At 41.9% G+C, this 27,853-nt stretch overlaps 1 protein-coding gene across 3 annotated transcripts in view; it reads right to left on the bottom strand.

Annotated features, from left to right (window-relative positions):
• The window catches only part of DAAM1 (dishevelled associated activator of morphogenesis 1), a 175,201-nt gene that overhangs the window by 112,081 nt on the left and 35,267 nt on the right, over positions 1-27,853 (bottom strand). For all 3 annotated transcript variants that reach the window (XM_057544132.1, XM_057544134.1, XM_057544133.1), the window contains exon 2: positions 1,915-2,133. In XM_057544132.1, coding sequence (XP_057400115.1) covers positions 1,915-2,097 — 183 coding nt within the window. In that variant the 5' untranslated portion in view covers positions 2,098-2,133. The remainder of the gene's footprint in view (positions 1-1,914; positions 2,134-27,853) is intronic.

Here is a 27,853-nt window from a genome sequence, read left to right as displayed (position 1 = left end):
GGTGCCAGTCTCTACAGAAGGATGATATGTCCTTACCCTGCATGATCTGCATTGGCCAAAGAAATGTGGGCTAAAGTGACACGTGTCATTTCCAAGCATAAGCTTAGAGCCTGCTAGCAGTTCACCATGTCTCTCTTTCCTATTCCATCAGGCCTGGGTCTTGGTCTTGAGCAGAAAATGGCACAGAGCAGAACCACAGCTGACTCACACTAGACATGCAGCATTAGCAAGAGATAAGCCTCTGCTGTTGTAACCACTGAGATTTTGCTATCACAGGATAAACTAGCTGCAGATGACCGAGATAGCCATTAACAATGATCCTCTCCACTTCTCGTCTCACTTTCTATCCCTCCTCACAACTCACCTCCTCCAGAAAGCCTTCCCTGACCACCCTCCTCATCACTGTGTCCTACACCCCAAAACACATTTACACAGAGGTGTGTGTGCTTCTTCCTTTGGTGGCATCATACCTCTTGTTATACTGCTGAAACTGTCAGCTCTTTGGGAGCAGGTTCTAGTTTTCCATTTTGAACCACCTCACTAACATCTAGAACAGAGTTCTGCATGCAGTGGAAATGGGAGAGGGTGGAGAGAGATTCCTGAAACGCTGAAAATATTCAACGTCATCAAGTGTAAACATGCTGCCGGGAGTCATCTCTTTTCCCCACCAATTCTGGTTGGTAATCAGCCCATTAATCCACTCAGGAGGCCAGAACTCAAACATCAGCTTCATAGTACTCTCTCTTCTTGGCTTATCTCGTAAGAGAAGCTTATAGGTGAATCCTGGTCCATCAAAGCTGGAGTGACAATCAGTTCAGTTATTAGCCCTTGAGGGCAGTGACACAGCCTACGTTACTTTTTTGACCTAAGATTCATGTAAAATGATAGCAGTCTCTAGTATCTGTTGAATAATATAAATGGTCTGATTAGAACTAACTCCATTACAAAATGCCAGTGGTGATCAAGGGAGGATAGAGTCCTCGTGTAACATCTATTGAACCCCTAAGAAGGGGCAGGCTTTGGGCCATTCCCACTCTGCATTATTCTCATTTAAACATTACATCAAACCTAGGAGAAGGTGTTTTTTTTTTTTTTCCTTCCGCTTTCCGGAATGTAGGCTCGGAAAAGTCATATGCTTTTTCCATACTGATACAGATAATAAAGTCAGAGCAGTAATTTGAACCCAGGTCTTCCTAATGTCCGTGCCAGTGCCCTTGACTGTGCCGTAATACCCTCCGGAACACAGAATGGAAAGAACCACTACTTCGCAGGTGCTTGAGAAACTAAGTTGAAGACAGCGCCTGCATCTCTTGATGAATGGGTCCTACACTAGATACCTCCCTCACTTCAGTATAGTGGATTCTAAAATATGATAGTATCTATAAAAAGCTTCCCACAACAGTTATTATTGCAGTCCTATCATTAGGATAAATAATTATACTCTACTTAAGCAATAATGTCTTTCATCCAAGGATCAAGGACAGGAGGGACAGTATGACTAATTTTTTAAAAGACACTATTACTACACACTGGGAGTGGCGGGAAGCATGGCGGTAATCCCAGCAGGTGTGAAGCAGATGAAGGAAATATTTGCGCACACAAGCATCTCAGGTTGGGATGGGGAGGAATTAGAAAGGGCAACTTAGGAAGCAGTCGTGCCACATATCTGAAGACCTAAAGGTCTAAATCCCTCCACTTAAAGCACCAGCAAAGCCCTCTGATGTAGTGATGCTACCCTTTTCTTTCTCCTTCTCCACAGGCTCAGTGCTGACAGCTGGGGGTGCAGATCGAAGGGACGGATGGGGGCCATTTCACTGAAGAAAGGCAAGCCTGTGTCTAACCAAACTGTCCACATCCTCTCCCCTCCCTCTTGGATAGCCCCGACTACCCCTGGGATGGAAGTCTGAGACTCACCACAAGTTCACTGAACATGACGTCCAGCTCCTCCACAGGGGGCATGGGTAACGCTGGCTCCATGGTCTGAAGCGCAAAGTTGCTATCATTTCGCAGCCGATATGTGATTTCTGGGTGATCATTATTTCGGAAACAGCAGAAGATGAATGAAATCCCCCGTCCACCTCTCTTCCTCGGGGCCATAGCTGAATTCTGTTCTATTTCTTGACCGATTAAACTCTGCGAAAAGAGGACATGACATGTTAAGAACACAAAAATGGATAAGATATATATAGTTTTCAAGTCAGACCAATTCAAGAAAGAGCCCGGGGAGCCAGAGGCAGTGTCAGTGGAGCCAACACCTGGAGGCAACGTCTGCAGGGCACAGGGGACAAGCCCGAGAGGCTGGGGTCCACCAGGGCAGAGAGCACATGCCCGTCTAGGCTCTTGTTCAGTGCTTCCTATGACCCACTGCTGAGCAAGCAGTAACACTCCAGCCACCGCACGCCACGGCATACGCTCCACTCCCATTGGGCTCCTGGCCATTCTCTGCGCATCGTGTGCTCTTTCTTGCCAACCCATATTGTTCTTGTTACTCCCCTGCAAGAATGACCTTCTCTTCCTTGCCACCTAGAGGATCTCTTACTTATCCTCTAGGGTTCGATTGCAATTTCTCCTTTAGTTTCCCCAAGCAGAATTAATAACATATATGCTAAGACATATCTATCCATTCCAGCTCATGTCACAGTCGAAGTTCCTTAGAAAGTGTCTTCCTATTAGACTGGGATAACTCAAAGCAGGGGGAAGGGGCTGTGTATCAAGCAACTTGGTGGCCCTAGTGCCCCGCACAGCACCAGGAAGTCAGAAGACACTCAGTTAATGTTTATTGTGCTGAATAAATTCATAACAAAGGAGGAGTGACTTAACACGAGCTAGAAGCGTCCGAGATTTTCAAACAGAAAAGATCAAATGAATTCACTGATAGAGAGATGGTTAAATAAATGATAGTATATTCACATAATGGAACATTACACACTCACTAAAAAGAGCGAGGCATCTGTGCATGTAGATATGGAAAAATGTTCAAGATACTACGTGACATGTATACTATATACTACAGGATTACATGTTTTAAAGCATTTATGAATATATGTCAGGAAGTGTTATCGGCAGTAACCTCCAAAAAGAGGGGATGGGAGAACCACTCCTTTTCACTCTATACCCTTTTGAATTTGAATTTTTACCATAAAAATACATTTTTAATGACTGCATAGTTTTTTTTAAGTTACAACTGCATATATTGTCTTAGAAAAATTTCTAAGTTATACTGTCAAGTGAAAAAAGCAACTCAAAGAATAATGTATATAACACGTGCCATAATGTCTTTTAAAAACAATCTTACATCAGCTCGGTGCTTTGTGACCACCTAGAGGGGTGGGATGGGGAGGGTGGGAGGGAGGGAGATGCAAGAGGGAAGAGAAATGGGAACATATTGTATATGTATAACTGATTCACTTTGTTATAAAGCAGAAGCTAACACACTATTGTAAGGCAATTATACTTCAATAAAGATGTTTAAAAAAACAAACAAACAAACAATCTTACACAAAAACCTAAATAATTTACATGGGACTGCATAGCAAAAGGCCTAGAAAGATACACAGCAATTTCCTAACTCTGAGAGAGGAAGGGGTTGGGGAAAAGGCAAGAAAGGAAACACATTTTTTATGATATATATATATATATATATATATTTTATGATGAGAGCATATTCCTGTATAACTTCTGTAGATTGTCAATTTTTAAAAAGAGATGAGATTGAAAGGAAAAAGGAAGGTGGATTATGAATCGGCCCTTGGTGAGCTGGAAGGGCAGAGGAGGAGAGCCACATCTGTGCCAGGAAGATGGCAGGAACAAGGGCGTGAATTCCAGGGAGGAGCCAGGGGGAGTCAGCGTAGAGAGGAGGGCTGGTGTGGAGAAGCTGCAACCCAGGCTGAGGAGTCTGGATTTATCCCACAGAAACTGGCAGTCACACTTAAAAGCCTCCCCTACACTTCTCTCTTTAAAAAAAAAAAAAAAAAATTAGAGAAAGCAGATGTGGTTGGGTCTTGACTACTCTTATTCTTTAGAGCTGTGGGCACATGACTTTGATGGAGAAGCTACAGTGACCGCTGAGCACCACAGAGAGTGCACAACAGATGATCAGACAATGTATTAATGTCCCCGTCCTGACAAACAGAGCACGTGCTGAGACACAGGGCTGACACTACAGCAGGCACTTCCTGAGACAGAAGAGAAGACTGAGGGGGAGGCAGAGGCCCGCAATTATCCTCGAACTGATTTCTATGGGCGACTCCATAGAAACAGGGTCAGAGCTGTGTCACCCCCCAGGATGAATTTAAAGCCAATGGGTAAGGCTTCCCTGGTAGTGCAGTGGTTAAGAATCCGCCTGCCAATGCAGGGGACAGGGGTTCGAGCCCTGGTCTGGGAAGATCCCACATGCCACCAAGCAACTAAGCCCGTGTGCCACGACTACTGAGCCTGCACTATAGAGCCCGCGGGCCACAACTACTGAGCCCACGTGCCACAACTACTGAAGCCTGTGCGCCTAGAGCCCGTGCTCCACAACAAGAGAAGCCACCGCAATGAGAAGCCCGTGCACCGCAACGAAGAGTAGCCTCCACTCTGCAACTAGAGAAAGCCCGCGCGCAGCAACGAAGAACCAATGCAGACATAAATTAAATAAATAAATTTATTAAAAAACAAAACAATGGGTAGAAGCTGTAAGGAGACACAAGGAAGAATTTTCTAATGTCTATGATTGGGATAGGATGCAGGTGAGGAGTCCCTAGCTCCACTGTCTTCAGACTAAAGTTAGCTGTTAGAAATGCCTAAGGTGTGTAAGGTACCCCAGCTCTTAGAGGGGAGACGGGAGAGAGATTAAAGATTTTCAGCAAGTGTTGACTTGAGCTTCTCACTCCAGCTTCAATTCCAGCAGCTCTGCTTTTATCCTTTTTTGGATATTGACATATTAGGTATCGATCTTATTTTATAAAAACGTCCTGAGGCTACTCACTGCAATTATAAGAACACGCAAAGGCCACGCAACAGCCTCTAAGGGCATCACAATCTGGCTCCTGCCTGCCTCCCCACCTCACCCTGTAGCTTTCTTCGTATGGGTCACTGCACTTCAACTACACTGGCCATGCTGGGTCCTGCCTCAGGGCCTTTGCATCAGCCATGTCCTTGACTGGCATGTTCTGGCCACATCTGTGCACGGCTGGTTCTTTTCATCATTAAGGCCTCAGCACGAATTTCACTTTCTCAGGAAGCCATCCCCAACCACTGTATCTGCCCCAGTCCTGTTCCATGCTCCAGTCACTCTCTATCCCTTTACCCTGTTTGAAGTTCTTCAGGACAAGTACCACTATTTCAAATTATCCACTGTGATTATTTCATGGGGGCAGGGGCCTTGCATATATTGCTCATTGCTGTGCCCCCAGCACATGATAGTACATGGGACACATGTACATGGGATACTCACATATTTAACAGCAGACTTTTACATAAAGTCTCATTTAAACAAAGGACTTTACTTCAAAAAAAATTTAGTCTATGGGGCATGGGGATGAAAGTCAAGGGGTCTTTAAGCTTTATCTGTACGATTTAAATTTTTAAAGAACAATGTATCCATACATCATTTATGCATTTAAAAATAAAAGTATACACACAGAAGAGAGACCAGAAGCAAGTGTGTCAACATTTAACAATGGTTAATTCTGCATAGTGAGGAAATGGATGTTCAATGGATGTTGAACTTTTTTCTTGTTCTTAAGTTTTTTATAAGTAAAATCCAACTTATGGACTTTCAGCATCTCTTCCAAATCAGAGAATCCAATTCCAAAATCTGTCACCAGTTTCTTGATTGTGTAATGATGCAAACTCGGGTAAAAATTCTCATAAACAACTATGTTTTGCAAACACTTCTAGAGACAAGCTCTCCACTCACTTTAAGGGATAGTGGCCTCTGAAAGCCAGCAACTGGAAGTCCTGAGTTGGGAAGGGAGAAAAGAGGTTAAGAGCAAGGTATCGGTCATGGAACCCTCTGTGATGACCTAACTGACTCTGGGATAAAGATTTAGCCGAGATACCGATATCCCATTCTGTTGAAGCATACATCTCCTGACCTAGGGAGTACTTATGCAAGGTCATATGAGACATATGCAGTACCTGGGATTCCTTTGGTAAATGTGTATTAATATCTACTATATGCCAGGCATGATAGTAGATACCTAAGGATACAGAAAGGAGTGGGTCACTAGGAGCTTATAATCTGGGGGGAGAGAGTAGTGCACCAAATAATTATTACAAAAGTAATATGACACGTTATACAGTTAAGTGCTACGTAATCAAGCAGGAACTATGAAGGGAAGAATCTGGTCCCTGATGCTTGTGTGGAATTTTGACAGATGTTAGAAAGCAGGGCACTTAGGCAGAGGGACCAGTGCAAACAAAGGCATGAGCTGGGAAGGGGCATGGAGTACACGGGGAGTGAGGGGTGGTACGGTACAGGTGGTGCTGTATAACATCTCCCCGTAGCTGAGCCCTGGAGGGTCTCATCTCCCTACTTAAAACCTACCAGTGGCTCCCCAACACCATTCTAAATTGGCTTTCAGTGTGCCATCAAATCCAATTCCAACTCACTGTTTCTGTCTTTTCTATTTCCTTAAAAGTATCCTACACTTAGCCAACAGACCGTTTTCCATGCCCCCTAAATATCTTGCACTCCCATCATCTTCCATCCAGGTGGTCCACTCATTTCTTCTGCCCTTATCTTTGTCAACAGTGTCCCCACCCTGACAGTACCAATCCTGAGAGTATACAATGCAGTAAGCCTCATCTGCTGGTGGTAGATGAAATTTGGTTCAACATTTCTGAAGGGCAATTTATTAAGGCCTTAAAATAGTCACAATTTTGACCTAGAATTTCAACTTCTGGAAATATATTCCACGGATATATTCAGAGACACTATCAAAGGTGTTTTTATAAAAATTTTCAAAGCTATGAGAGCTTTGAAACAAGGAGATGCAAGAACAAAGCTATAAGAGCAAATAAACAAGGGCATAAAATAGGTGCTAGTAATAGAGAACTATATGAAAAGGGTAAATAAATTATGGTACAGCTAGATGATAGACCACCATGCAATCCTTTGAAAAAGAATATTTAATACAAGGATATATCGTACAGCACAGGGAATATAGCCAGTATGTTATAAAAACTATAAATGGAATATAATCTGCAAAAATTTTGAATCATTATGTTATACACCTGAAACTAATATAATATGGTAAATCAACTATAACTTAATAAAAAAATTAAAAAGAATATTTAATGACATGCAAATACTTATGATATATGAAATAAAAATAGGTACACAATGTCCCATTTATGTACAAAAAATGTATATATTGATACATGGGCAGAAAAGAAGGACAAGAGAAATACACTAAAATATGAGCAGCATTTAGCTCATGTCAGCTGTATGGATTACTTTTAAAAAACCCCAAAACTCTTGTACTTTCCAAGTTGTTCTCACAATACTTTCACAATTAATAAAATGATAAGATTTTAAAAAAACACTTTATATGATTATTTATGTGACAGAGGAGGGGGAAATGAGTACGCAAAACTGTTCCTACCAAAAACTTCTAAGTTATGGTGATCTACACACCAGCTTCTCAAACTATCTGTGGTGAAGGACGGTTTTCCCACCAATCTGTTACAAACATATTTTCGTAAAATACAGTACAAATATCTCAGTAATGTCAAATTGCTATAAGGCTTTCTCTAAGTGTACAATTCTTGCACTTTGTTAACCAGCAAGTAGGCAGCAATGGCACTGATGTACACCAGGAGATAGGAGATAAGACTTATCTCATTAAACTATACTGTTCATGTTTGTCTCCAGTGTGTGTCCTCAGGGCAGGAACCACCTCCCACTCAAGTGTCCCACATACCCTACCACTGCTGGTCCGTCAACTGAAGAGAGACTGTTCAGAGGTTACTGTCAAGGTCCGACTGCACGTGCATGTGTGTGGAAGGGGTCAGGGGAGGCAGAGTTCAGGCTGCTCAGAGATGAGGTCAAGGAAACAAAGCAGGCGAAGGCCAGCTCATGGAGGGTCCATGCTCAGCCTTCAAGTTCATTGGCAGACAGTCTTGCTAACCTACCCACCCATCTGAACATGATCTGGGCCTGTTAGCATTTTGAGACCCCCTACAATGCACAGCCAACAGGTACGGTAATCTGTGGTCTGGGTCTTTCTTCCCCCATTGAAGAGTCAACTCCATAGAGAAAAGTGCCCATGGCATGTGTTGCACAGTGCCTCACACATATAGGAGGGCAATCAATGTGTTTGAGAAACTAATAAAGAGAGTAATTACTTTACTTTTGCATTTTACAAGTTGTTTCACTTAAACACAAGTTATACTACGTTCTGGCGGTATTGAAGAGGGGCGCAGAGGAGACATTAAGATCTAAGAAAAATCAGTCCAAAGCATTTTTCAAGTCTTAAAAATATGCCAACAGTTCTATAAACAGAAGAATACTAAGGGGTCTTGGCTAATTTCTAAGATGGGTAATAAGATATAGAGCCTATTACATTTAAGGACCTAATTGAAATCATTTTAATAAGGACAAATACTGCCTTTGATAGGTGATTTGTGTTTAAAAGCCTCAGTAAATCCCAAAGACCAAGTTTTTATTTTGGCTCCTCTGTGGAACCCCAAATACAAGGTCCTCCACTAAGCCCATCCTTAAACTGTAGATGATGGCAAAACTTTGAGATTTCCAACAAGCAACCATTTTTAATGCACTTACTTGGAGCTCCACTGTTCAGAGCCTAGTTTCCTAGATATAGACCAAAACAGGAAGCAAAAGTAATCATCCCACTTGACCCCTTAGTGGCAGCAGGCACTTCTGGCCAGCTCTCTTAACTGCTCTAGCACTTCACTAATGAGTGATCCCAACAACTGCCTGTGTACAAGATTCTAGAAGCACATTCACACCCATCACTTCTTTCCATCATCCCCATTTGACACATGAGATTTAAGAGGAGACTTGGCAGGGAGTGGGGCAATTAGGAAGAGTAATTTGAGAGAGACTTGATTTGCTGGTGAAGGCAAAGAGATGTTTATTCAGAACAGCCTAATTGTTGGGAGTGGGGTTTGCAGAGGTCAGAGAACCTGCTTGCTTAGTTCAGCCTCCTCTCATCTCTCATGTGAATGACTACAACAGCTTCTTAACTCCTCTTCCTGACCCCAGTCTAGGGGTTGACAAAGCTTTTCTGAAAAGGGCCAGATAGTAAATATCTCAGGCTTTGTAGGCCATTAAGCCTCTATCACAACTGCTCAAGCCTGCCACATCATGAAAGCAACCACAGACATCTGTGAACAAGGGTGTGTGCCTGTGTGCCAATAAAACTTTATTTGTGGACACTAAAATTGAATTTTATATAACTTTCTCATGTCACAAATATTTATTTTAAACCATTTAAAAATGTGGAAACCATTCTTAGCTCATGGAACATACAAGAATAGGTGGCGTGCCCACGTGAGCCCGTGGGCTGAAGGCTGCCGACAGCTGCCCTAGTCCATCACATTTATCCATTTAATTCATTGTGTCCAATGTTTATCAAGTATCAGTTAGGTGCCAAACACTGCGCTAGGTACTAAAGAAAATAGGCTGAAAATAAGAGAATGTGTCCTTAGGGAGCGTATTTGATTTGAAGAAGGCAGGTAAAAGAATCAAGTAAACTATAACATAAGTACTGATTTTAGTTAGTGTTACAGGGGACACAAGAAGAAGATGAAAGAAAATGGTGGTGATGGTGGTGGTGGGAGGGTACAGCTATAGTGTGATCTGAGAGGGGGCATTTAAAGTGAGGACTGATGCATAAATGGGACCAGCTGTGCAGAACGTCAGGGAAAAGGACTCCAGGCGGCAGGAGTGTGTGCAGGAGCCCAGGGCAGGTGGGGACCTCGGCACGTTTGAGTCGGGGAGGAAGACCAGTGGGGCTGGAGCACAGCGAGTGACAGGAGTGCTGTTAAGAGAGATGAGGTTGCAGGGGGCAGGGGCCCAGACCCCAGGGCCTTGGACACCGGAGTGAGGAATCTGGGGTTTATTCTCAGCACGTCATAAATCCGACTGTGTCACTCGGCTCTGCAGTGTCTCTTGGATATGGTCCAACTTCCCAGCCTGGACCAAATAAAGACCCTCCTTTATTTTCTACCCTCTTCTCCCACACCCTAAATGCTGTGCACCCCTGTGCCCGCCCCATACACACATGCCCGCAGCAGTAGTGGCACCTCTGAGCCCATCCCTCTGCAGTCCCCTCAGCCTAGGTGCTCCTTTCCATCTTTACCTGACTATCTTCCACTTACCAGTCAAGACCCCACTCCAATACTGCTGCTTTTATGACCCTTAAATGTCCCAGAGATGGTCACACATTTCTTTCCCCACTCCTGGCACCATATATATAGTTGAGTCTTTTTTTGGTTTTGGGGTTTTTTTAAATTCATGTCTGTTTCCCCTACTAAACTATGAGATCCTAAAGGCAGGGACCAAGTTTCATTCAGTGCCTGGCACACAGTATATTTGCAATAAATGTTTGTTGAATGCAAAAGCACAAATGCCTAAGTGAACAGATGGTCTCATCTCTGAACTTCAGGGTGGTGCGACTCGGTGTTCTTCCCACAGTTGCCTGTAGATCTGTTTTTCACAACTGCCAAAACATTTGAAGGCAATCAGATCGCCAAGTGCTCTTTAGCCACTTGTCAAGATTTCTGATGCTGACAGTAGCCTCACAAACAGACTTCATCCTGGGGGTATCTGCAGCTTCCCTACAGTGAGAAATTTCTCTCTGGCCAAACTGGCTGGTACTTGGTTTTTCCACCCATCCTCAAGTAAACTCCATTGGAAACAAATCCACTGATAGAATCTTTTAGACATTTTCCCCACTCCTTACATTCAGTGAACACTTCGCCCAAGATGTATTCACTTACTCAGCTATCATACCTGAGCCTCCTCAATAGGCCAGACTCAGTGCTAGGTGCTAGAGAAACAGATGAAGAAAACTCACAGATTAGGGATGTCACACCTAGTGGGGACATTTAGGGAGCAGTGAAGTTGGTCCTTTTGGCCACTGAAGAGGAAATGTGTAGTTACTGAAACCAGCGGCCGATGTTTCCACATCTCGGCCCCCTTTTCAATCAGATCGGCCTGAGGGAAAGGACTAATTCCACCAGGACAGCTGGGCCCTCAACCAGAACACATCTCCTCGTCTCAGCTTCTGGCCCTGCTGCAGAGGGGAGAAGGTGCTTCTGGGACACCCAAACTGCAATCCACCTATAGCATTATGGATGACTATTGCTATGCCGTGCACAAGGAAGCAATTAAAAAGCTACTTAAGATTCTGGAGCAGGTGCATTTTGCTTAGCAAAGAATCAGAAATTTAATCCATCTGTGGCCTAGCTCTAAGTCAGAGTCATTTGTATTGCTCTTTACCAAAACAAACAAGAGTCTCAATGTGATAACAGTCACAAAATGAGGACCAAATTTGCGGGAATGTTGTTTACGATTATGATGAGTAAAAAAAAAAAAAAAACAAAACTAGAGAACAAAAACGGTCCACAAGAAAACCCCCTTTAATACTTTTCCTTTGATAAAGCCAAGTCACAATACATACGTAATATGGAAAGTCTGCTTTCCACAAAGCTACACATGAGCAGTACCTAACATATGGGGGAAACTGGAAGGTCGTGTTGACAAAATAGATTTGCACTGATACATACATCAGTCTCACTGGCTCATCAGGGACTTATGGTACACATTTATAAGGTGGCTGAGGGATACACTCACTGGCTAAGTTACCAAGGTCTTCCTCTAACCAAAGTGGTTACAGGGGAAACAACAGCTTACATGCTGAAAGAAGGGAAAGAAGGAGACGGTGAGTCCCTTCCTGCCACCAACTTGGTTAAACAGTTGAGAATTTCTGCATGGACACACAAAACAGTGGGCACCATGTATGTCGAGCCCCACGTCTATTATTTTAATCAAGATAGTATTTCACATTATATTCTCCAATTATCATTTTACCACTAAAATATCGTCATTGTTTATTGTAAATGGTCTCTGGAATTTCTGAAACAATGTCGCAGACACAAAAAGAAGGGCAAGGAAAATAAAATTATGCCACAAGTGCAATTTTAAAGAGAAAGGTTAAGAGAACCCTCAGTTTTAATTATTGAACCTATTGTTTTCAGAGCTGCAGTTTACCTTACATTTTGCAGAGGGCCCTGACATACGACTTGGGTTTCAACATGTTAATGTTAACCCAAATTCTCTTATCAAGAAGAATGTGAAAGGAAAAAATTGCTTTGCTTCTTTCCTTGGCCATCTCTCTCCCATCTCACATTCCTCATGTCTGGTTTCATTTCAAGAACACCAGATGCCAAATACTATTTGGAGCTTTAAAAAATGATGGGTTGCAGTCTAAAGGTTGTAGGAGAAACGTCTGAAACGGAATGTGTTTTCCCCCTAAGTTTCAACATCCTCTCCATCAGGAAACGGAAAGGGCGTTTCTCAGTAAGTGAGTCCAGTGGAGGGACAGCCCTTCCCACACACTTGGTCCCAAAAGGATGTTCTAATAGGGCACTTCTTGGAGTGGCTCCTGGAAATTCACTCAGCAGTCAATCCTCTCAACCCAGTGGCTTTTCTGAGACAAGAGGAAAACAATGAGGGCATCGCACCATGGATGGGGAAACCAAAATCCAAACATTCAAATAAGCCTCTGGCACCCTGAAAACACTTCCTGCTCCACTGTGTACGCAGCACAGCAAAAGCAAAGCACACTCCCTCCTCTGGGTCTGCCTGCATCAGTGTAGGCGGGGGGCGTGCAAAGTGGAAGCCAGAACCAGTCCCCTTCCTTCCCTACTTCCTCCCGAGATAAGGGAGGAAGGAACCCAAATGAAGTGCATGCACACCCTCAAGCCAGACCAAGCCTCAACCAGCACATAATCAACAGTCTTGTTCCAGGCCCAAGCCATGGACTCCTGCCAGAAAACAGCCCCTCCTCACATAAAGAGCAAAGGAGGGGACCTCCAGGTCTTTACCCTGAAAAGCTGGCAACGACGATTCTGTCATGACTCAATACTTTAACCGTGGGTTTAGGGCATAAATCCCTAAAGCCAATATAACACAGATCTCGAGTTAGGAAGTTTGTGCTGTTCACGTGACAGAAACCAGTCTGGAAGCCAGGACATCTAGTCTAGATCATCTGGGAGAAGAGCCAAACCAAGTGTCATTGGAGCTCCCCACCAAACAAAGCGCAACCCCGCCAGAGGGCCTGTTACTAGTCTGTGAGGGAAGTCAATAAACAAATTTAAACCCACGCTGAAAGAAATGCAAATCATTTTCCCCCTTTGAGTTTTCTACCTCCCTGACGCTAAGGGACCCACTCAGAGTCTATAAAGACAAATTGAGACAAACTCCCTATAACTGGGGGTTATACAAACATAAGAAGCTACACCACTCAAACGGCCAGTTTTGTCACATCGAAGCTCTCACTCTTCCAAGAGGCCAAGTTTTGTTCTTCAACGAATATGTAAAAGAATGCAACTTTCCTGAATCACCTAATAGCCCTTTTCAGAAAGGGTAAGACAGTAAGATAGCACAGCCACCAGAAAAGAGTACTTGTACATTTTAGGACACCAGCAATCACCTGTAGTCTATATGCTCTGGTCCTCTGCTGATCCAACTGAAATAACCCCTAAAGGTCAGAGTCTTCACCACTTCAGGTCAACGTGCTGCGTCTTAAAATGTCTCCCCACCGAAATGACCACACTTGAGGTACTTAAGGTTTCAGACCTTCCCAAACAAGCGGCCAACCCTCTGGTGCCATCCACAGAGAATATGCAAATGACATTAAAAAGGCATTGTCTAGGGGCTTCCCTGGTGGCGCAGGGGTTGAGAATCCGCCTGCCAATGCAGGGGACGCGGGTTCGAGCCCTGGTCTGGGAAGATCCCACATGCCGCGGAGCAACTGGGCCCGTGAGCCACAATTACTGAGCCTGCGCGTCTGGAGCTTGTGCTCCGCAACAAGAGAGGCTGCGATAGTGAGAGGCCCGCGCACCGCGATGAAGAGTGGCCCCCGCTTGCCGCAACTGGAGAAAGCCCTCACGCAGAAACGAAGATCCTACACAGCCAAAAATAATTAATTAATTAATTAATTAATTAATTAAAAAAAAAGACATTGTCTAAAAAGAAACATAGTATTAGGCATTTTTTGGAACCTCCTAACTGAAATGATTCTGGCAAATTCTGAGAGAAAAGAGGGTGAGCAGATAAATACAGTTGACCCTTGAACAACAAGAGGGTTAAGGGCTCTGATCCTCCACGCAGTAGAAAACCTGAGTGTAATTTACAGTTGGCCCACTGCATACTCGGTTCCTCCCATATCCACGGTTCTGCAAACGAGGATTCGACCAAGTGCGGATCATGTAGCGCTGTAGTATTTACTGTTGAGAAAACTCCAGGTACAGGTGGACCATCACAGTTCAAACCTGTGTTGTTCGAGGGTCAACTGTACTTGGTTTGAACAACTATGTTTTCCAAATCTTCAAGCAAAGTTTAGTGTGATTTAGAAAAGATAAACTGGGGGGTACTCTAGGCCGAGGACTCATGACGCATCCTCCCAGTAATATTATCAGCAGAGAACCAGAGCATATAGACTACAGGTGATTGCTGGTGTCCTAAAATGTACAAGTACTCTTTTCTTATCTCCCCAGTGAGGCCATAAGACGTGGTCCCCTGGAAAAGTGAGTACTGCTGCTGACCCTCACAGCCCCAAACCAGACGCTGTTCAATCTTACTCCTTCTCAAATAATATAATTACATTTTATCAAGGCCAAGTAGGTATAATTTCTATTTCTACACAAGCCTCCATGGAAAATAACATCTCCGTCTCCTGGTATCATAGGGAAACTACTGGTCTCTGGACTGAAAATAAAAACTTGCCTAGAGGATTTATATGTTTTCATGTTTACTGAAAGCAAATTTTAAAACTCACTGATTACCTTCATCTTTTCATGTTCTTCTAACTACTTTTATGCCAAGATTACTTTGTTACAATTGCAACAGGAGAAAATAAAATAAAATACCATGTAGAACAAAAGTTCTTGGTTAAAATCAGCCTCAGTCTCTGATAACTGTTAAGAAACTCCCATCTTTCTCATGGCAAATGTAGCTTTTCAGTTAGGGAAAAACGGATGAGCAGATATAATATGACAGGCAGCCGTGGAGTCGTGACCTGGGTTCAAATACCAGCTCAAACACTTTTTTTTGGTGAGTGACTTTAAAAAAGACTTCAGCATCCTTAAGTCCTCTATAAGTGTTTGATAGATTTTAAGTGGACGTTACAAAGGGAAGTGAGAACTACATAAAAAAGTTGGAAGGGGGATTTATATTTGTTAGCTACTGTTTGGTGGAAATATGTTAACCAGATTCCTTTCCCTGACATTCCTGTGTGTATCAGCAGAACAAATTCCTGGAATGAGGCTGGTTTAATCTCTATAGGGCAGTTGTCACCACTAAATCAAGGGCTCTGCAGGTTAGTCAGCTTATCTGCAAATTGTGGGAAATTCTCTGAGGGTTTTGGGGCAGTGTGGAAAAGGCATTAAAAAAGAAACTTAGCCTTCCTGTATATTTTGAAGCATTCAACAGGTTTAATATTTCGATCCAACCACTTACACGAAAACTACCACAGAGCACACCCACTGCAACGACGCTGACATTTGCAACACTGACCTGATTCCCCTTCACATTTTCCTCAGTGATCTCATCTGTTTATTATTCTCCTTTCGACATCTGAAGGCATCTTGTCTGCCCAGGAAAGTAATTGTGAATTGGTCACCAAGGTAGAAAACCTACTGCAAGGTTTTACCAACTGGCTTTCCCAGTTTTGCCTCAGAAAGAGCAGTCTGAACAAGTGTGAACACAGCCATGGTTTGCCATTGTAGATGTGAAAAATGTTTATGGAAAGCTAAGTACATGGTGATCCCGGGTTACAAATTACAGTGTGGTGAACTGTTTACTAGATAGATGCTGAGTCTTTCCACACCCCTGCTGCTCTGAGGGGCTCATCTGGGGCAAGGCCAGCACCACACCTACGCTCGGGCTGTTCCTAATGAGTCCTGCCCAAGAGGCGGAGCGAGCAGCCACCCAGAAACAACTAGGACCAGACGATGGAGTCACATTATGAAAGCTGAAACTCCCTTCGGAAGAGGCACCCTACCCTTCATAAAAATTCTACCTACAAATTTTACATAATAATTTTTCAAGAGAGGCTTATGGAAAGATGATAGTAAAAGCTTCCGCTGAAGGCAAGTTCAACTGTAGAAAGAAGGCAGTAAAGAGGCACTCTGGCCTCCACCTGTTCAGGTCTCGTGTGGCTCTGGGAGCTGCTGCTTTTAAATCAGAACCACCCAGCCCTGCAAGAGATGCACATTCCTCTAATGATTAGAAGTGAAGCCAGGACTGTCCTGTCAGCTTATGAAACTAATTTCCAAAGACACAGTACTAAAAACACCTAGAGAAATAAAGCTTTGACATGAGATTTCCCCAATCTCCCTTCAGGCTGGGAACCTCCATAAGCACTCAGATGTACAACCCTCCAAAATCTGAACAAACTTTTTTATAACTGGGGTGGGAACAAGGCAGGCAGGGGAGAAGACCAGTTTAAAAAAAAAAAAAGGCACCAAAAATCTTCTGCCCCACAATGGGCCATCTAATAACCAGTGGATGGGAGTCAATTGTATCGCAATCTGGCAGTATCTATTGTTGTTTATAATGCACTGGCCCATTGACCCACATCTAAGAATTCCTAGATTCCATATCTAGGAATTAACCTACCGACATACTTACACATGAACACAGAGATATATTAACAAGAATGTGCACTACAACATTGTAATAGAAAGAAAACAGGATTCATTATTTGTAATAGAGAATATCTAAGTGTCCTTCAAAAGGGGAATCTTTTAAAAACTGTTGGGGCACCCATAGTATAAAACCCTGGTTCTCATACTCTGATACCCAGGCTTTACACCACACCAATCATATAAGACTCTCTAGTACTGAGGGCCCAGGCTTGGGTAATTTTCCAAATTCCACAGGTGATTCCAATGTGGAGGCAAGTTTGAGAACTAGTGCTATAGAATCCTATGCCTGGTTTCAAAGAATGTGCTAGGTCCATGGATACTGACAGGGAAAGATCTAACACATTCAGAGTGGAAAAAGAAAAGAAAAAAAGAAATCAAGTTGCATGATAATACATATCTATCACCATTTATGTTAAAACTCAAACAAAACCGTATTTGTAGCTACACACAAGTGCACACACAACGCACATACACTTACACCCCTATATGTGTGAATGCATAGAAATGCTTCCAGAATTGGAAGTATTAACTGTAAAGTCGCTAAAGTATTTAGCCAAATGCTTGGCACATGGAAGATTCTCAATAAATGGTGGCTATTACTTCCATGTGTGTCCAAGTTTGGGGGAGCCTATTGGAATAGTTTCACGTAGATGATGAACTCTCATAAGTGCATGATGCAGATGCAAGTTTTCTATTGAAACTAGAAATTTTGCAAGACTTCTCAATAAAACTCCATCAAAGCTCTAAGTATATATACCTGAATAACTCGTTAATCATTATACTGATTCTTTTATTTAAAATTACAGCTTGCTTTCTTCATACTTGAATCCCACGCCCCAAAATGCAGACAGTTTCACTGTCAATATTATACTGATTAGTAGATCCACCAAAATGACCCATTTAAAAGTTGTTGTAAGTCAGCCAACAAATCTAAAAACTTCAATTGTAATGCTAGACACAACCTTGATGAACACATAGAGGAAGAATATTCCCAAGCCTGCAAGTACCAGCTATAGGGATAACAACATGACAAACTCTAAAAAAATGTTTTGTTGTTATAAATTCTGCATGTTTCAAGAGGCAATTATTGGAGAATTTCTGATTCACTAAAGCCATTATGTTGGAAGTTCTTCAGATGGCCACAGGGCTGCTTAGATGAGAGGCTGGGCAGTTCTATTATTTTTTCCTTTTATTTGGCTCTGTTTCAATTATACTTCCATTGTGGATCAGAAATCATAAGGGCATCACAAATATAACCAGAACAGGAGATTTCAGGATGCTCTTACATGAAGAAAATTTAGTACTTGGTATGTTTTTAAGATGCAATCAAATATACTTTAAAATTGTGTTTTTATAAAGGTAAATTCAGTACAATTTTCAAAATTCTTCTCTACCTTTAGGTACTTTGAAAAAAGGTATGCATAATCCATATTTACTTGGATGCCAAATGTTTGGCTACAACAACTTTAAAGTTGTTTTCTAGCAATTTTCTCTCAAGTACATGTTCCTGAGGTTCCATCTTTAAAAGGTGAAATGTTTGGGGTCCTCCTTATCAATCAATAAAAATGTAATCACACTGCTTGTAGAACCAAATGAAAACATGGTGATTGTATGAATTTATGAGGCAAGAGATGGTCTTTCCAGGGTCACATTAAGATTTCATCAAGGAATTTTATGAAATTGAGGTCTGAATGCTGACAACAGTCCTATGAGACAAGATTCTAATTATTTCCTGGCCATACCTCCCAAAAGTTTATGCCATTGAAACCTGATTCCTTCAAATATCACTAAATATTCATTGCAAACAGCTGGGAAGAAAGTCAATGATTCTAAGAACGGCAAAATGATCACCAGTATACTTGTATCAGTCCCAATGAAACAAAGCTACCATTACTTTGGAAGCCAATGCCTATTGTAAATGGGAGAGTAAAATGGATTTTTCTGAGATCGTTAGAAGACACTAGAACATAAGCATGCACAGCTCACAGACAATGATGACAGGGTCTGAACAAATCAGCATCAGTCAATGCGACATGCCTATCAAGCTTTGGGAAAATATGGAAGACACCAGAAACTTATCTGTTAATAAGCTCCTCTGGAAATTGAGTTCCAAGCCACTTCCAGAAATCCCAGCTGGCCTGGGGAGAACTGGATAATGACGCCATTTCTGGGTGCTCAGAACTCATACAAAAGTAGAGCCTTGAAGAAGTACAAAGATGAAGCATGTGCTCTCAAGAAAACACAGTGTTTTCCTTTTAATACGCACTTCACAACTGCCTAACCTGTACAAGATCAGAGCAATGAATAGACCTTAAGGATGGGGGAAAAGGTAAAGTTGTGAGAGCTAAGTGGGCACACACCAAGGACAAAAGAGCACGTGCGTTAAGTGGGTGAATTGATAAACATATATCATCTCTTTTCATTAAACAAAGCTAACAGTCAACCCAAATAGAAACTACCAGCAGCTACAATAAAGAGTGTGTTTTCTCATTGGTGATTTCTCTCCATGTGATAAGTATCCTTGGGATGTGATTCACATAGCCTTATAAACAATTCTGAAACTGCAGGAGCCAAACAAATAGTGAGGAAGGATCCTTACTAAATTTTCATCATTAATTACTATACCTGGATTACCATACTCTTGATTTAAAGCCAGGCCAAAAAAAAAGTCCTTTCACCATCATCAAAAGGAAAGTGTAAAGGAAGCTGATACTATCCAATATGCCCACTCCACCCAACTCTGTAATTTTCTATATAATTGGGTGAGAGCAGTAATTGCCTTATTGGGTAATTCAAGAAGACTAGACACTAAAGAGACTGCCTGTCTTGCAAAATCTGTTCTAAATGAGATAAGAAAAGCTCTGTTTTAAATTGCTACTTTGACTCACTGACCACGCCTGGAGTAGTTGGACTAGGGTTAATATCTGGACTTCATATTCTGAGGAATATTGCTAAACAGCCAAAAGATATCATGTGGCTAAATATAGGAATCTATCAATACAAGACTGGTTAAATGATTTAGGGTACTTCTGTGTAATGAAATACCATACAGCCATTAAAAAGAATGAGCCATCTTTTCTGATGTTCAGAGGTCTAAAGTATATTAAATAAAAAGTCCAATTTGCATAATAACCATTGTACACCATAAACGAAAGAAGGATATACTTATTTAAATATGCAAAGAAATTGTTGAGCATGTGACAAAATAGCAGATACAAAAATAGCAAAATAGCAGATACAAAAGCTCCTTCTGGAGAATAAAATGGAGATTGGAGAAGGAAGGGATCTTGCTTGCATTTAGTTCCTTCTATTGTATTTTTTTCTTTTTTTTTTAAGTATGGGCTTGGACTACATTTTTTCACCTTAATTATCAAGCTGTTTCTGAAAGTTTAGAAAGGTTTGGCAATATTTGTTTGTAAACTCATCTTTTTAAAAATTAAATAACTCTCTGTTATCAATCTTCTTTAACATGCCAGGCACTTTCAATTCCCTTTATATCCATTCATTATCTTGGTTAATCAAAGAGATAAGCCATGAGTCCTTAAGTGTCTCTTTTTCGTCCTTTTGGGACTGCAGCCCACTGTCAATGAATATCTATGCTCTGGCTCTGGTTCACAGAATGCTTTCATTTCTGCACTTTTCCATTTCACCACACCCACCCCTACAATTGTTAGTTCTCAAAATGAAAACAATCTGTTCAACTGTAAAACACCAATATGAGCAATGACTTTTTTCCTTTAAACTTATAATTAATTTAGAATGGTGGGGGGAGTGAAGGGGAAACTACCAAAGACAAGGCTGTATATCACTGCAGTTGCATCTAATCACCATAGCAACAGAATGCATAGCTGTTCACTTTCACCAAAATTGTACAATTCAGAATCTTCTTAAACCCACTGTATTTTTTGCTACAGAAGTAAATATTGCTACCTTTATCTTTAGAACATATACTCTCCAGAAGGCAGGTCCAGGAACATTACATAAGAAACTAGAAGTGTCTAATTAAGGAATTTTTTGTTAGGTATTTATTGGCAAATTTGATCCAAAAGGAAAGAATTTGCTTAGTAATCCAAAACCCTACCTCCTAAAGCCCAGTTCTAAAGCTATTGAAAGAGCAGTACAGTGTATCCTGTTACATTCATGGCTTCTAACCAACCTTAAATAAGCAAGCGAATACAGTAATGGAAAGAATAAATTACAAAAGGGCACCCATGGAAGCATAACAGCCAATCCCTAAAAGATGAAGGCAAATATTGGTAACTACTTTTTAAAGAAGGATGAGAAAATTAATGCCAAAACAAGAGGCAGTATGACATTAAAAGAGATCTCAAAGTAGTCCAGAAAGTTAGGCTTTGCATTTCAAGGGATCATTCAATCCACTTGAAGACATGACAGAAAAATGCTTAACCCTTACTTATTCATGATTGCTACATACATACCATCACCTTTCCCCTGCACCCTACATCTCTTTTTTTTCCTCCTAAAATCACGTTTACCTTACAGGTATCACTCTCCATTCCATGAAAGTAATCAACCAAGACAGTCTGTTTTTGTTAGATCTCCCTCCTATTCATCAGCGGTAACCAGAGCCGTGGTCAGCGTTCTTGCTAAGCTGGCTACTGGCTCCTCCGTGGTTACTCCCCCCCCCCCCCCCACCGTCCCACCTCACTGGGTAGTGGCAAGTGTAAGGTAACAGGCAGCTCCTTTGTGGAAAAACATGCTGGTTAACAACCATACTTGCTCATACTGGAAAAGCCACCAGCACAGAGATGCCCACAGATAATCAACCTACACACACACACACACACAGACACACACACACACACACACACACACGTCAAACTGGTTTTTCCACATAGACAATTCACAGGTAGTCAGAACCACCCCTCCCCACACAGGTACACACCAATCCCAAATTCACAATTCTGCGTGTGTGATCATTTATACATTTTTATTCATTGATTCATGGACCTAGAGTGTGCCCACTCCCCTGTTCTGTGTTGGGATACAAGCAAGAACAAAGCAGATGTGCACCTTGCCCTTGCAGAGCTAGTTCACAGGCACACCTGAGCCCTGGCTGCTCAAGCCATTGCAACATTCCAGGCTCTGGCTCAGAGAAGACAGATGGTGAGTGAGTGGAGGGAGTGGTCAATTTGTCAGCCCATCTTCGAGAGGCAAGAACAAATATCTTGCTTGCTTCAAATAGCAATTCATTTTTACTGGTAACTTCCATGTTCCCTGGAATATGGAGCACCCAGGAGAGGAAGGAAAAGGAAGGAGAGGGTGACGTGTGTGTTCTTGAGAAACAGGGGATGTAGAGGTACCCCTGAGAGGCTAACATTCGGAACTTCAAACAAGACACTGGACTCCCACTTCTGTCCATGAAGGATTAACTGCTATGGGAATTGCACTACAGATAACTACAAAAATGGACAAAATACATGCAACTGAGAGAAGGAAACTCCAGGTGAGGTGAGCCCTACTGTCTCCCCACCTTACTCCAGGCAGTAGTGCGAGAAGAGGAAACCCAAGCCAAGTTCAGGGGTCTTGCTGAGATGCAGAGTCAGAGATAAAGTTCAGGGAGGCTGAGGCACCCAGTGTTCTGGAAATCTGCAGAGGGGTCCCCTCAAATCTTCAGCTGAGTACTGCTTTGCACATGGACCTAGGATCCACACAGGGCCGGGAATGATTTGCATTCCCACCAGCCTGATGAGAAAGAGATCAGACTACATAAAATATCAGGAAGAGTCTCCAAAAGGGTCGGTCCTAGACTCAGGCTGCTCTGGAAAAAGCTTAAAAGCAACCTCAAAAGGATCTCAGTGATCCCAAGGAACTTAACTGTGTGCCAGAACAAAGGCCAACGCTCTTCAAAGGAAGTCCTTCAGGCAGAAAGAAATTGATACCAGATAGAAATGTGGATCCACACAGAGCAATGCAGAATGCTGGAAATGGCCAACCTTGGGGTAAAAAGAAAACCAGACGCTACCTCAGAGTTTCCCGAGCCACTGACCTGTAGGATGTGCTTTTGTAGAAATCCACCGATGACAACAACAGGGTCAGAAGGTCAGGATCAAAGCATTTCCCAAGTCTACTACTAACTATCCCCCTAACCTCAGTCAGGCTCCTTACGCTGTCCGGGCTACTATTCCCTCAGAATGATACTCTCCCTTGAACTGTCATCACATTATATAATGACTACGAAAGTGCTTTGGAAATTTTGAGGATTCAGCAAGTATTTACTGAGTGCTTTCTATGCATGTTTCCAAGCCCTATATGTCTGGGCCTCAGTTTGCTCATCTGAAAAATAAAAATAATAATAGTAGCCAGCCCGCAGGGTTGATGTTCGGATTAAATAAGTAAATATATGTAAAGTACAAAGAATAATGTCTGGCCATAGTAAGCTCTTATAGATGTATTTTTTAGTATCATTATTATTACTATTATTATACTACTACTGCTACTACTAATTAATGTTACTACCAGGCATATGATGATAAAAAGGACCAATTTGGTTCTTGCCCTCCAAGTTCATATTTGAGCTGTGTCATAGGGAAAACAATGCTCTGGAGACAATTTGTTACTATTTTGCCTGAGAAAACTGTGAGGATACCTGGGGGGAAGAAAGATACTAGTCTGAGGGGAGACCTAGACTTAATCCCAGCTCTGCCCCTTAAGTTGCTCTGTGACCCTGGTTATTTAGCCTATTGGAGCCTTAGTTCATCCTTAAAGAGGTAGGATGAGAATCTTTAAGATCACTTCCAGTTCTAACATCCGATGAAGTGAACCAGAGGATCCATTTTAGACGCATATTTTTCCTGTCTTTTGAGCAATTTAATCCTCAGAGTGTCAAATCCCCATATAGAAAACAATTAATTTTGAGGAAGGGAAGTTTATGATTTAAGAAAGCCGGAAGAAATAAGCTCTAGATCTAGGATTAATATAAACGTCTACACATAAAGAACCCAAATCAAGAACCAGGACTACCTGATTTATCCCTCTAAAAATGGGAAGAAGCGCGATAGCCCCACTGTTTCCACCCATTGCTGGGTAAGCCATTGTTTTGATCTTTGAGAAGCTAAAGAATATAATTAGAGGAAGTAGGGAACTCTTCCTTCTGGTTCCAATTTTTGAATTGGTTCCAATAAAACAGAGAAGTCTCTCTCCTGTCTATGATTCTATAACTGAGAAGAAACATGGTAGTACACTGTAGAAGTTCCTTATGCCTGAGAAACAAGAAGAAATCCGTAAACAGCTAACTTCTTCTACCCACTGTTTATACCAGCATGCACCACAATTGGTAAGCTATCAACTACAAACATAAAAGCTCTCACAAAATTAACTGGTTCTAAACCTTACAAAGCACAGATAATTTTAGCAAAGTCTCAGAAATCAATGTCGTCATTTTTGGTGAATGTCATACAAGATAAAGGTTCCACTGGAAGCAATAGGAAATGGCAGAACCCTAAGAGAATGAATCTATGGCTGATCTTTCAAAAATAGTTGTGAAAGGACCTTCCCTAAAGTTTTCCCAACATTTTGCAGAGGACAAGCCAGAGATTTTGCAGAGTCTTTAAAGTAAAACACCCCTATTAACTTTATTGGAGAGAACACGTGCAACAGTAAAATATTTTCTTTGTTCATATACACAAAATGCTGTACATGATTTCAGGCAGGAACCAGATCCCCTGTAGCTCACCACATGGGCCTCAGCCCAAGAACTCTAGTTTAAAGTAACACACAACCAAAACACACTGAAGGAGTCCTTAAAGCACGTGCACGTGCATGCACACACAGGTACAGAGTAAAATTTGAGTACACTGTGTCTGTCTTTGGGACATCTACTCGATCACTACCCCTAATGGGCATGTCTCTAACCTATCTGTCTACCTCGCACATCTTTGGGAACTTCTTCATCTCCTTCTCATATGATTCTAATGGAGTAATCAACCAAGTGGTCCTGCCTCTCTATCTGTAGAGGTGGGCACGTGGCACTGTCTTGGCCAATCAAGGCACTCCACCCCCTGGACTGAGTGACTGATCTAGGATGGGCACATAACACAAAGAAAACCAGAGGTTTTTACGTGGATGGATGCTGCAGATGAGAGGGTTGCTCTCTTTTTCCTGGAATCACGAGATATAAGGACCATTTACCCCGGAATTTACAATAGCTGCTTTTTCCACCATGTGTTGGAAACTGCCCAAGAATGAAGCCAGCATAGACAAAAGCAGAAATGAGAGATGGGACAAGGGGGCTAGGGAGACAGGGAGGCTTTCATGACATCATTTAACTACTAGATCCAGCTGAGCTTCAACTCAAATATCCTTTGAACTTCCCATTGCATGATTCAATGAAGGGTTTTTTTCCCCCCCCCTTAGGCCATTTTAACTGGGATTTCTGTCCCTAAACAATGCAAAGAACACTGATTCATGCTCCACTTGACTAAATGAGATGGAAACAGCCACTTACTGAGTGCCTCCCAAGTGTCAGAGATCATGTGGGACATCAATGTGCATCATTTCAGCTCATTTTTATAGTCATGTTGGGAAGCAGGTATCACAGTTTTATAATAAAGAAAGATACGAACAGCATCCATAGAACTAGGAGATGTCAGCCAGGGTTTAAACCCTGCCTGTCTCACGTCAAAGCCCATTCTCTTTCTACATACCACACCCCCTCAAACGACAAACTCTTTCAAGCTACTATTATTATTTTCCAAGAATCAACCTAATAGTCAACCTAACAATCAAGCCACAAATCCAAACACAAATGTCTCATTTTAGACAAGGCTCTAAAGATTTTGCTGCTCACAAATCAGTATGACTAATGTAACACCTCTTTTCTCAAAGGATTCCTATTTTGGAAACAAATTTTACAAGGCTGACTTTCCAGGAATCTTAAATAAGCCTATGGGGGACTTGCTCCTTGAAGCTGGGAAGTAACAGAAGTTTTGGTATATACAGTGCTAAAAAGACAGAGTTACTAGAATGTAAAAGTCATCATCATTGCTAGACAGGGAGCATTCAGAAATCACCACCAGTCTTTCTCTTTCTGAAAGACAGGCCACAATCCAAGATTTTAGGCATTCATCTCTTAACTCTGTTCCCAGTAGTAGAGTTTGAGAGAGAAGCTGTGTGGCAGAGAAGGAATATAACAAGGGCAGGGAGGGAAAAAAAGCATACAACGAGGCAAAATTTAAGAAAAGTGTCAAGAATCTGAAAAGTCTACCATTGAGCCTGCAAAAGAAAGTGTCACAGGGAAAGGTATCAAACCCGTTGGGGGCGATGAGAAAGAGACTGGAGAAACTGGAAAAGGCAAGAGGTGGTGAGTAAAATTTAGTGTTCTGCACTGGGCATAAAATTCAGTAGTTATCTCTCTCTTTTTCTACCTAGAAAAAGAACTAGCAAGGCAATAAGGAAACTGTGTTTAACTAATTGGGTATTACCATCCTTTTTGCAGGACTTGGGTGTAACAGGTAGAACTTGAGGACCCTATAGCCAACTGTCCTAATTATAGGTTGGATTACTTATTTCATAGAATCACAAAAAATCTAAGTGTTAAAACCATAGGGTGTAACCCTCCTTTACAATATGTAAGAGTATAGTCCCTTCGTAAATTAATTTATGGTTTTCTAAGTACTTGTGTATGCACTGTATCATTTGATTTTCCCAACAAATTTTTCCTGAGAGAGGAAGAGAGAGGCACAGGCAATCAGATATTGTCTTTATTTCTACTTCACAGATGGGAAACTTCTTTGAGCACTAACGTGACCGCCACAAGGTCAAAATACTCCTAAGCAGCAAAGCAGGGACTTGAATTCAGGCCTCCTTTTCCCAGTATTCTGCACTGCCATCCTGCCCATCCTAGAATCATCTCATAAAGTAGCCTGAGGCTCTTTCACTAAAAGGCTCTGATGGAAGAAACAGCATATAAATTGTGTGTGAAACAGATGATTACTATGTGTCATCAACACATTCGATGTTTTAGAGGCTAAGACATTATACTTCCAGGAGGTGTCTAGATCAGCAAAAATCATACAAATGTAGATATTCCAGTGTTTTATTGGGTCAACTGCAGCTTTACTCCCTCTTCCATTAAGCAGCTATTTGTCAGGGGTTATACGTGAAGGATTAGGAATACAAAATTGAACATGCCATCCTCTGTGCCTTTTAGAAGTCAAGTAGATAAAAGGGAGAGGCTGCCCAGCAGATGTGCGAAGAGAACACAGGGGAAGGAAAAACTATACCCATGACTGTCTCGATAGGGTGGGAGACAGTGAGAGAAGTCACACTTGGTTCCAGTCATTCAGGAGCTTACAGTCTAACAGAGACTGATGAACACAGCAAAACACACAGCACTAGATATAAATGCCACAAAAGAGGTATTAAGTACTATAGGGATTCAGAGGACATAAACTGCACTTCCACATTAGGAGGACCTCAGAAATGTTTGAAACAGATGAAATATGAATGGGCCTTCAGAAAACTGCTACATCTTAGCAGAACAGAAGGAAGGGGCTACAAACACCAGCTGCCTGCTCCCTGTAGAGAGACGTCCTGAGAAACTCTGGCTTCCATATGGGTCTGTCACAGCCATCTAACTGAGGACAGGGGTCCTGCTGGACCCCTCTGAGCTTTCTCTCAGTCACAAGGTCATAAAGGCATCTCATAAAACAGACAGACAAAACTGATAAAAGACAACCAAGACACTCACCTTACTAGGACCTGAGCCATTATGTCAAGAATATGAATTATTTGTACTTCCAATATTTCTCTCTAAATAGCTTTCGTGTCCACGGATGGGAAGATCACAGCGTAAAGAACAAATATCCTACTCTGCAAAATTGTCAATTATATCCTCACAAGTCATTCCAAACAGACCATTTCGTTTTAAAGGAGAAGCAAGTTGTGAATGTATCATCTAAAAGCATGCTAATAGCTTCAAAGGGATATATGGGCTTCACTAATT

Source organism: Balaenoptera acutorostrata, chromosome 3, assembly GCF_949987535.1.
Source record: "Balaenoptera acutorostrata chromosome 3, mBalAcu1.1, whole genome shotgun sequence".
Taxonomy (NCBI): Eukaryota; Metazoa; Chordata; class Mammalia; order Artiodactyla; family Balaenopteridae; genus Balaenoptera; species Balaenoptera acutorostrata.
Note: the sequence above shows the minus strand (reverse complement) of the source record. Positions and strands in the feature narration are given on the sequence as shown.